General features: G+C 60.8%; 1 protein-coding gene across 1 annotated transcript; it reads left to right on the top strand.

The window, feature by feature from the left end:
• Window positions 1-2291: 2291 nt before the first annotated feature.
• Window positions 2292-7132, top strand: LOC309599227 (uncharacterized protein; the record flags this gene model as incomplete). Its single annotated transcript, XM_082338051.1, has 6 exons — window positions 2292-2421; window positions 3248-3387; window positions 5830-5897; window positions 6774-6814; window positions 7062-7085; window positions 7120-7132. Exons 1-6 carry the CDS (start codon window positions 2378-2380, stop codon window positions 7130-7132), a joined length of 330 nt encoding a protein of 109 aa, XP_082194177.1. The 5' UTR covers window positions 2292-2377.
• Between the last annotated feature and the right edge of the window lie 3672 nt (window positions 7133-10804).

The following is a 10804-nucleotide window of genomic DNA, read 5'->3' as shown; positions in this document are numbered from 1 at the left end:
GCACACAGGGTTGGGCTTGCTAGCAATCAGCGCTTCCCCTCAGGAGGGGAATGGAGCTGAACGGAGCCAAACTGCTGCATCTCGCCCACAGTGCTCTGCCCCAGCTGGGTGAAAGACTTTCTCCGTGGTGACCCCGTTTCCACGCCCATCCCTAACAGCGCCTTTTTGGGGCTGGCAGGCGGGAGGTGGGGGGTGCCCTGCAGAGCCACTGGGCAGAGAGGTGTTTCTGCTAGGCCCTGACTGGGACGGTTTCATAACCGCTGGTCTCCTCTGCCCCATAATCCTGAGAGCCCCCTTTCAGTCAGGCAGGGACGAAGGCCTCCTGCTTCTGTCCATTTCCTCCCACGCGCCTCATTTTCAAGCCAAAATAGACCCCAAGGAAACAACGGCGCCTACGCTTCAAGCTACGCGGGCCACTGTGTTGGCCCCAACACTCTCTCACTCTTCCTTGCTCTCGCGTTCTGCTTGCAGCCGGATGTTTCCCCAGGAAACTGCTGGCCTTTACAAGGGGATCAGGGCCAGGTGGTCATCAGGTTACCAGCACGAGTCCACCTGACTGCCGTCACTGTGCAGCACATCTCCAAAGAAGTCTCTCCATCTGGGACCGTCATCAGCGCCCCCAGAGACGTCGCTGTCTTTGTGAGTCTCTGCTGGGCGCTTCTGGCGGGGATCTGGCCCTGGGGCAAAGCCATGGCAGGGTCTTGCTTGCTTTTGTGCGTCCTCTGAGGTTTGCGTCCTGCTCTCTCCTGAGCACTGCAGTGCCCTAGCGGGACACTTCAAGGGCTCTAGGGGTTTCATCCCTCTTGAGACTTGTTTGGGACAAGCACCTCAGGGTTCCTGAGCAGAAGTCAAGGCCGAGCCTGAGCTCCACCACAGCGAGTGCTAGCCTACTGCTAGAGCCCCAGGAGAGGGTGGGGAGATAGCAGGGCTGATCCAGCACGTAGGTTCCCTCTTTGTGGGGACGAGTCTGAGCTGCTCTCCTTGTGCTTTGCCCCTGAGGGAGTGGATGCGGACGGAGAAGAGGAAACTCTCCTTGGGACGTTCACGTACAACGTGGCAAAGGAGACCATTCAGACCTTCCCTCTGAAGGTACGGGCCACGCGCAGGGGCAAGGTGCCGGGGAGCAAACCAGGTTTGCCTGCAAGTCCATGGCAGGAAGAGCGTGAATGCTTTCTCCCTGGGCCAAGGGACAGTGTCCTCTCCTCCCAGCACAGCGTGCCCCTTCTCTCCCCGTGCTCTCACGCCTGCCAGGAGGAAAGCGGGCAGAGCAGACAGCGGGAGCTTGGTGGGGTTGCACAGCAGCCGCCCCCCGCACAGGAGCACCTCCCCGGCCTCTCTGCCAGCACAGAGCAAGCAGCAGAGGGAAGGGGCAGAGGGGAGGGAGACTGAGCCCCAGCAGGGCTGGCATGCAGAGGATGCCAGCTGCCTTCCCCCTTCCCGTGTCCCAGCAGCCCCGGTACCAGCAGCGAGCCTCAGATTGCCACAGCCGCTCCCACGCACTTTCAGGAGCTCGTTCCTGAGCAGGAGCAGGGCTGGCAGGGAGAGACACCTTCATTGCATTGTCGCTCCTAACAGCCCCCGCTTCCTTTTCCGCTTTTCTTCCCAGAACGCGCCGCTTCCCAGAGCCTTTGCACGTGTCAAACTTCTGGTGAAGAGCAACTGGGGAAACCCAGCGTACACCTGCATTTATCGAGTGCAGGTTCACGGGAAGATGGCAAAACCAGAAAGCCTCGAGTAAAGCCAGAGGAAAAAGAGAAGGGCATACAGAAAAGAGCAGCAGAAGGGGAAGGAACAAGAAAATAAAAAAGATGTGGCAATTCAGATTGGTGCAGAAGCTCTGTCTCCAAAGTGGGGTGCGCAAGAAGGCCCTTTGGGGGGAGGGCGGGAGCGTGCTGGAACCGTTAGGACCTCTCCTTAATTTTTTCTTCAACCTGAGGAAGGCAGTAAGCACTCCTAAGGTTTACTCCAGAGAGGAGAGGCCCAGCCTGGCACCGCTCCTTCTCCCACCACCCCGGGAGGCTCCGCAAGCGGCACCGGCCCAGGGCAGGCAGAGGGGCCCGGCTGCAGTTTACCACAGGCAGACGGCCACCCGGCCCCGAGCGGGCTCTGCAGGAGCTCTCCCCGGAGCCCGCCCACCCTCTTCCTGGCCTCTCAGCCAATGGCGCCCGCCAGGCAGTGACAGGCAGGGCCCGCCCCCAGCCAGTGCAGCGCCCTTCTCTGGCCCCGCCCCCTCCGGCCCGCTGCCGTGGCAACGGGGCCGACTGCAGGCACGGCCTGCGGGCCGAGCGAGGAGCCTTGGGACAGCTCTTCGGGGCTGCCAGGGCCGGGGGCTGGGAGCTCCTCCCTTACTTTCCCGACGGCGGCGCCGCAGGAGCAGATGGAACCGTTTGGCCTAGCACCTTCCCAGCATCCCGGCTGTCGGTTTGTCGGTGACCCCCCAGTTTCTGTGAAAGGGGGGTGGGGAGCCTGTCTGAGCGGCCTGTGGGAAAGCCCCCCGTTCCTCGGCCCATCAACGTCCCCGCTCTAGAGCTGGCTGCTCTCTGTCGGGGGTCCTTTTGTGTCACATTGAGTAGTGTCGACGGGGAATTTTCCAGCGCTTGGCCCCTGGTTATTCTCCCCTTGGCATTGGGACGACCCTGACCCGTCTTTCCTCTTGACGGACCACCCTCTCTGGGGTTCCCAGAAAGGCTGTGCGGTTCTGCAGCCCTTGGGCTGTTCCCGTCATGGGCTCCACCATGTAACACTCGAGGCCCCTCGGTCCCCCAGTGCTGCATTGTGCAACACTTGGCTGTTCCCTCCCGCTGTTGCTATCATGGGCATCGTGTCCTGGGCTACAACGCCGCCTGCGCTAAGGACATCCCGGGCAGCCAGTCGGAAAGCTCGTCCAAAGGGTTCCAGGGATGGGGAGGGTTAGAACCCCGTCTTCCTGGCAGCTGTCTAACAGCAGGGAGTATTGGGAGGGGGTCAGGGTGGCAGGAGCATTCCCTGCGGGGTGCTGGAGGCTCCCAAGGGGTTCCTGAGAGATGGGGCTGGGGAGTGGGCATCCCAGGATGCTCGGGGGGGTTCTCATGCTGCTGGAAATGGTTTGTAAAGCTAAGCAGAAACGGCAATTGTGCCATTAGCTTTGTATGACGGTAGGCACCTTAGGTGGGACCATCCCCCATGCATCCAGCGCCGTAATAAAGAGAATGCCTGCTTCTCGATGCTACGTTGGTGTGAAGAGGCTGATTCCCCATTTCGGTGACAGTTTGGGCGACCCAGATGGGACTCCGCTTCTGAATCTCGACGGATCCGCGGGATCGCAGGACCCCCAGCCGGCACCGAGGGATTCTCGGGAAGAACCTCCGAAGCCCGGACCGAAGAGCTGTGAGCAGGACCCCTGGGAAGGTAAAGGCATCCCTTTTCTGATTAAAAGGGCGGTTGCCTGCCCGTCAGGCGCGGCAAAGGCCTCGCAGGGTTGGGCTGTAAAGGTACCTAAGGGAAGGATTGGATCCTATGGGGCCCAAGTCCCTAGGACACCTGTGTCTGGAAACCTTTGGCCGAAGGGGTGGGTTGGAGTCCCACTGAAGGTAATCTAGGGGTTCGAGTCCCCTTCTGGGGAATGCCTCTGACTATTTTGTGCCAAGTTATTGTTTCTCTGTTTGGTGTTGCTGTATCTTTTATGGCGGGCACTAAGCCCGCTGCGGGAGGGGGGACTCGGAAAAGATCTCCCCTAGGACGTATCGTGAAACATTGGAGGAAATTGGGAGGGGAGCCTCTCAGTCGGAAACAGCTTCTAGAATATGGTAACAATTGGTGGCCAATGTATAGTCTCGAAGATCAGGCAAAATGGCCAAAGAATGGAACTCTAAGATATACTACTATAGTACAACTGATGGTACTTTGCAGGCGGGAGGGTAAATGGGATGAAGTAGCAGACGTGGATTTATTTTTCACACTAAGGAACCACCCGGAATGGCAGAAGGAACGCAGAATAATCCCACAGGATCCTCTGATCTTGGCTCTAGAAAAGGAGGGGAGGGGTAGGAATTTAAAACGATGGGGTTCTGCTTGTAGAAAATCCGCTCCTTTCGTACAAGCCCGTCTTGCCTCTTACTGGGTTTTTCTTCTTGGCATACAAAAGAGTTCCGAAAGGAGAAACGCTGGCAGAAGCAGCTGCCCCACGGGTTGAGAGCAAAGCCCCCGTTCCAGGCTGCTTTCTGGTTTCCCGGGGGTGCCCAGGAGAGCTGGAACCCTGCCCGGCAGCACAGGCCAGGCAGCCGCCCGGCACAGGAGCGTGGCAGGGTTCGGCGGGCCCAGAGGCATGTGCTCCCACTGCCCAGGAGAGCGGCAGCCGTGCTGCCCCAGGGGAGCCCACCGGCTCTCCCCGCCCTGCTGCGCCCTGGGGAGCCCCAGTGTGATGTCAGAGCCACCAGTGTGAGGTCAGAGCTGGCCGCCCGCACAGCCCTGTGGCACGCGGTCAAGGAGCCCCCAGCTGCCGTGTGGCTCTTGCCCTGGGCAGGCGCGCTCCTGCTGTGGGGCAGCGTGGGGCTGCTGCCGGAGCTGTTTTTGCCTGGGCAGGCCACGCTGCTGGGGCTGAGGGGGAAGAGCGGAGCGGGGAGCCTGCCTTTGCCCAGAGATGGCGAGGAGAAAGGCCCTCGAGAGAAGACGCCAAGGGCCCTCCCAAGGCTCCTTGGGGAACGAGGCCGGCCAACAGCCGGCAGGGGAGGCAGCGGGGCCGAGCCGCTGCCAGACGAGTAGGTACGAAGCCTGGCATGTGCCCGGGGCATCAGGTTGGGCTGGTAGCACGGACGTGGCCTAGCACGGTCAGTGGGGTGCGGAGCAGCCTGGGGAAGCCGACAGAAGTTTTCTGAAGAAGAGCCCCGAAGAGCCCCGTGGCTTGCGACGCCCCCCTTCTGTGGGGACGGGTCTCGGCGGAAAGCCTGGCTCACTCTCGCAGCCAAAAGGCAGTGTGCAGCAGGGGCTTCTGGGGAGGCGGTAGCCTCGTGCTGCAGGGTCGGAGCCCAGCCCTGCTGCACGGGGAGGCCAAGCCCCTGGGGCCTGAGACTGGCCCCCTCGGGACGTTGAGGCGCGATCCTGCCTGGCTGATGGGAGCAGCTGTGCGGGGCAGAGAGGGGTCGGGAGACCTGGGAGTGCCCAGGGAAGAGGTGGGGGGGGCGGTGGGAGGGGACAGCAGCCCGTGCCCCCTCCCCGAACGGCCACTGGGAGGTGTCTGCCGCGGGGCAGGCTGGGGCCAGGGGCCAGGGAGCAGGGAGGGACGGGCTGAGAATCGGGCTGTGCTGCCGGGTGGGCTTCCCGAGGCGGGGGGTCTGCTGCTGCCAGCTTGCTCCCACTGCAGGCCTGTAAAGCAAAGGATGGGGAAAGGAGAGGGGGGGCCCGCTGGGAGCAGCCCAGCTGTGCTGGCCTCTCTCGCTGCTGCTGGGACGGCCCGTCCTCTGGCAAGGGCCGCCACTCAGGCTACTCCTGCCCGCCTTCTTCACTGTGCTCGCCGATTGACCCTTGCTTCTGCGCAAACGCAGTCCTAGGATCACGTAGACGTTGTCCTTCAAGACTACTGTTGCCATTCTTCTGTTTCTTCCTATCTTCATGGTTCCGTGCATCTGTTCTCCCAAGGCCGAGTTGTCTGTAACGAGATTATCCCGGAGCCCCCTCTTATCTTATAACTATTCTTCTAGCTACTCCCTAAATCACATCAAACTGTAAGGCATTCACAACACCCTTAAATCACACCAGGGTGTCTTCTGAGCTAATGAAGAGACTAAGGTATTTACCACATCTTTCTTGCTCTTGTGGTTTTTAACCCTTTCGACAGGAGTCCCTCTTTTTCAGGCAAAAGGTGGCCCTGCAGAAGAAGAGGATCTTCCAAGTCGTCTTCTTGTTGCTCCCCGTGGCTCTTGGTGAGTTTGCATGAGCAGACACCTGAGAGCGACAGCCAGGCTGTGCTGCATGCCAGCTTTCCGCTGGCCAGCTTTCCTTTTGGGCCAGTATGGGCGGAAACTCCCATGGCCCAAGCGCTTCCCGAGTACGTCCCGGACTGGGCCTGCCTTTTGGCCTGCCAGTAAGACTGGGAGTCTCCCAGCCATGCTGCTGCTCTGGCCACTGGACCACATGGCTTGCTTCGTCTGCAAGTCCGCGAGAGAAGGGCGTAGCTACTTCCAAGCCTGAACTGGGCATTCCCAGAGGGGAGGGGCCGTGCAGGGGGACCCATGGGGAGGTACGTACCTCTCCTAGCCCATGCAGCCTGGTCTCGGGGCTCCCTGAAGCAGCGAGGGGAAGCGGGGAATAGCTCTGGGGCACTGAGCACACCTGAGGCTCACGGCTGCGCAGTCCCCTCAAGCCTGGGCCGATGGCTTCCGGGCAGAGGCGCGTCCTCTCTCCGCACCCCGTGTTCCCCACCTCCTCAGCTCACCTGCTGCCCCACCCCTAAGGCAACAGGCCGGAGACAACGTGACTGCAGGCATTGCTAGCAACCCCAGTAAAATAACTCTCTCTTGATGATGTGAATTGCAGCTGCTGTTTACTGCGGGACCTCACTGTCAGGGTGGACAATGCAGCCAAAGGGACTGCTGGAGGTCGGTGACTCCTGTGGCACAGGCACCTCTCGCAACAGAGCATCGCTGAGAGCGGCTGGATAAATCACGGGCTCTCCTGCTGCCACGCAGGGTGACCCAAAGAAGCAGCAGCTTGTGCCGAGTCTTCCTAGGGAAGCCTCTCCTGGGAAGCCCCGGTGGCTCTGGTAGCGGATGCTCGAACCGAGCGTTTTTCCCTTTCAGGCGCCGGCACTTGTGTCTGCAGAAGACCTGAAGACCCTGCGGTAAGAGACGTTTCCTGAGCTGGCATTGGTTCTGTGCAGAAGCGTCAGCCGACCTCGTGCTACCTGCACTCGTTTTGCTAACAGCCAGGGCTCCCATACCTCCTACCTGCCTTTGCCTTCTGCTCAAACTGGTGTGGAAGGGAAGCGCTCGCAAAGCAGGGGAAGCACACGTGTCTCTCCTCTTGCTGAGACGCTCCCCAGAGGGGACTGGCCGCTCTCTGACAAGATCTGCTTTCCTGTCATGCAGGAACTTTTGCGTTTTGTTGGCGGAGCAAAGACAAAAGATACAGCTTCTGCTGGAGGAGGTGGCTCAACTGAGGGCGGAGATCAGCAGGGCAAAGGTGATGCTGCGTTTTGGGGAAGGAGGCTTGGCTGGGCAGAACCCCCGAGAAAGCACTCCTTGGGCTTGTTGGTGGGGTCAGACTGCTGACGGCAGCAAGCCAGCCTTTGCCCCAGGGGCTTGCTGGGTGAGCTTCTGCGCTGCACAGGCCCTTCTCCAGGCCCAGTTTAAGCAGGCTGCTTGAGGCAGCAGAGGACTCCCGAGAGCCTTCCCTTGGCACGCCGGCACTCTGGCTCCTCTGGCTGGGCTCCTGAGGCAGGGAGGAGACCCAGGCACGCTGACGGGGCCAGCCGTCGCTTGCAGGGCCCGAGCCCATCTCCCCGCTGACCTGCAGAGCGTGGAGGGTGGGGATGAGGGTGTGGCGACCCTCGTCAACCCACCTCGTGGCCATGGCCGTGGCCGTGGACACAGATTCTCTTCCTCAGTCCTCGTGGCTCACGTCAGCAGCAGAGAGTCTTGCAGCTCTGTGGACGAGGCTTGCCTTGCCTTTCTGACACTGGCCCTTTGCCTCTGCCGGCGCTAGCAGCCACGCTGAAGTGCCTGCTGATGTGGTCCTTTTCTGTGTTCATTTATGGCGTTCCCAGGAAGTGAACCAGGCAGCGTCCCAGATGGCTTCGGAAGTCTACGTCGAGATGTCTGACTGGGCCCTGAAAAGCTCTGGTATGGACACAAGCAGCCCAGTCTCCTTGCCCTGTGCTTGTCTGCAGCAGTCCGCAAAGAAGCCTGTGCTCCGGGCGCTGCTCTCCAAAGTGGGGGAGCTTCAATGCTTCATGGGGTCCAAGAGCAAGGCTGTGGCACAGTGGCTCTCTCAGACTCCCTCCCAGTCCTGCCCTTGGCCTCCGCACGGGGGCCTGCGCACGGGTGCCTCCGCCGCTGCCCCCGCACGTGTTCCTGTGCTGTTGGAAGGGCTCTCTTCCTCTCCACTGCATTGGAAGAGGGAACGGCTGGGCCACCCTTTGCTGCCCATGCCGCAGGCCCTCAGTTTTGGTGTGCTGTCATTCACGTGGGCGCCCGCTGTCTCCCAGAACCCTCAGACCTTCTCCTCCTGGCGCTGTGAGAGAAGCAGTCACCACCAGGCCGGTGGCTGCCGTCATTCCCCTGCGCAGCTGGGCACCCCCAGCGGCGTGGGGAGGAGGAGAGGACTGACAGACGTGGAGCTGGCCAGCAGCATCAGAAATACTGTCTGAGCACCGAGTCCCCCTAGAATGTGGCCTCTTCCAGTAGTCACCTGCTCTCCCTCCCTTCCAGGTGCCACCATCGACATGCAGAGAACTTCCGAGACCTACATCTGCAAAGAGAATTGGGGCTGCAGGCTTTTATGGCTCTTTCGCACTGCCAACCCTCCCGACACTGTTTTGCAGGTATCGTAGCAGAACTCCTCAGGGAAGGTTTCCTGCCTCCCGCTGAAGTTGGGGACCGACCTCAGGGGCTCTGCCCTCGCTCCAGTGGCACTGCTCAAGCCCACAGTGTTGATCAGGTTCCTGAAAGCAAAGCTCGCACACAGGGTTGGGCTTGCTAGCAATCAGCGCTTCCCCTCAGGAGGGGAATGGAGCTGAACGGAGCCAAACTGCTGCATCTCGCCCACAGTGCTCTGCCCCAGCTGGGTGAAAGACTTTCTCCGTGGTGACCCCGTTTCCACGCCCATCCCTAACAGCGCCTTTTTGGGGCTGGCAGGCGGGAGGTGGGGGGTGCCCTGCAGAGCCACTGGGCAGAGAGGTGTTTCTGCTAGGCCCTGACTGGGACGGTTTCATAACCGCTGGTCTCCTCTGCCCCATAATCCTGAGAGCCCCCTTTCAGTCAGGCAGGGACGAAGGCCTCCTGCTTCTGTCCATTTCCTCCCACGCGCCTCATTTTCAAGCCAAAATAGACCCCAAGGAAACAACGGCGCCTACGCTTCAAGCTACGCGGGCCACTGTGTTGGCCCCAACACTCTCTCACTCTTCCTTGCTCTCGCGTTCTGCTTGCAGCCGGATGTTTCCCCAGGAAACTGCTGGCCTTTACAAGGGGATCAGGGCCAGGTGGTCATCAGGTTACCAGCACGAGTCCACCTGACTGCCGTCACTGTGCAGCACATCTCCAAAGAAGTCTCTCCATCTGGGACCGTCATCAGCGCCCCCAGAGACGTCGCTGTCTTTGTGAGTCTCTGCTGGGCGCTTCTGGCGGGGATCTGGCCCTGGGGCAAAGCCATGGCAGGGTCTTGCTTGCTTTTGTGCGTCCTCTGAGGTTTGCGTCCTGCTCTCTCCTGAGCACTGCAGTGCCCTAGCGGGACACTTCAAGGGCTCTAGGGGTTTCATCCCTCTTGAGACTTGTTTGGGACAAGCACCTCAGGGTTCCTGAGCAGAAGTCAAGGCCGAGCCTGAGCTCCACCACAGCGAGTGCTAGCCTACTGCTAGAGCCCCAGGAGAGGGTGGGGAGATAGCAGGGCTGATCCAGCACGTAGGTTCCCTCTTTGTGGGGACGAGTCTGAGCTGCTCTCCTTGTGCTTTGCCCCTGAGGGAGTGGATGCGGACGGAGAAGAGGAAACTCTCCTTGGGACGTTCACGTACAACGTGGCAAAGGAGACCATTCAGACCTTCCCTCTGAAGGTACGGGCCACGCGCAGGGGCAAGGTGCCGGGGAGCAAACCAGGTTTGCCTGCAAGTCCATGGCAGGAAGAGCGTGAATGCTTTCTCCCTGGGCCAAGGGACAGTGTCCTCTCCTCCCAGCACAGCGTGCCCCTTCTCTCCCCGTGCTCTCACGCCTGCCAGGAGGAAAGCGGGCAGAGCAGACAGCGGGAGCTTGGTGGGGTTGCACAGCAGCCGCCCCCCGCACAGGAGCACCTCCCCGGCCTCTCTGCCAGCACAGAGCAAGCAGCAGAGGGAAGGGGCAGAGGGGAGGGAGACTGAGCCCCAGCAGGGCTGGCATGCAGAGGATGCCAGCTGCCTTCCCCCTTCCCGTGTCCCCAGCAGCCCCGGTACCAGCAGCGAGCCTCAGATTGCCACAGCCGCTCCCACGCACTTTCAGGAGCTCGTTCCTGAGCAGGAGCAGGGCTGGCAGGGAGAGACACCTTCATTGCATTGTCGCTCCTAACAGCCCCGCTTCCTTTTCCCGCTTTTCTTCCCAGAACGCGCCGCTTCCCAGAGCCTTTGCACGTGTCAAACTTCTGGTGAAGAGCAACTGGGGAAACCCAGCGTACACCTGCATTTATCGAGTGCAGGTTCACGGGAAGATGGCAAAACCAGAAAGCCTCGAGTAAAGCCAGAGGAAAAAGAGAAGGGCATACAGAAAAGAGCAGCAGAAGGGGAAGGAACAAGAAAATAAAAAAGATGTGGCAATTCAGATTGGTGCAGAAGCTCTGTCTCCAAAGTGGGGTGCGCAAGAAGGCCCTTTGGGGGGAGGGCGGGAGCGTGCTGGAACCGTTAGGACCTCTCCTTAATTTTTTCTTCAACCTGAGGAAGGCAGTAAGCACTCCTAAGGTTTACTCCAGAGAGGAGAGGCCCAGCCTGGCACCGCTCCTTCTCCCACCACCCCGGGAGGCTCCGCAAGCGGCACCGGCCCAGGGCAGGCAGAGGGGCCCGGCTGCAGTTTACCACAGGCAGACGGCCACCCGGCCCCGAGCGGGCTCTGCAGGAGCTCTCCCCGGAGCCCGCCCACCCTCTTCCTGGCCTCTC

Source organism: Platalea leucorodia (genome assembly GCF_965183815.1).
Source record: "Platalea leucorodia genome assembly, contig: SUPER_19_unloc_2, whole genome shotgun sequence".
In the NCBI taxonomy this organism is placed as follows: Eukaryota; Metazoa; Chordata; class Aves; order Pelecaniformes; family Threskiornithidae; genus Platalea; species Platalea leucorodia.
Note: the sequence above shows the minus strand (reverse complement) of the source record. Positions and strands in the feature narration are given on the sequence as shown.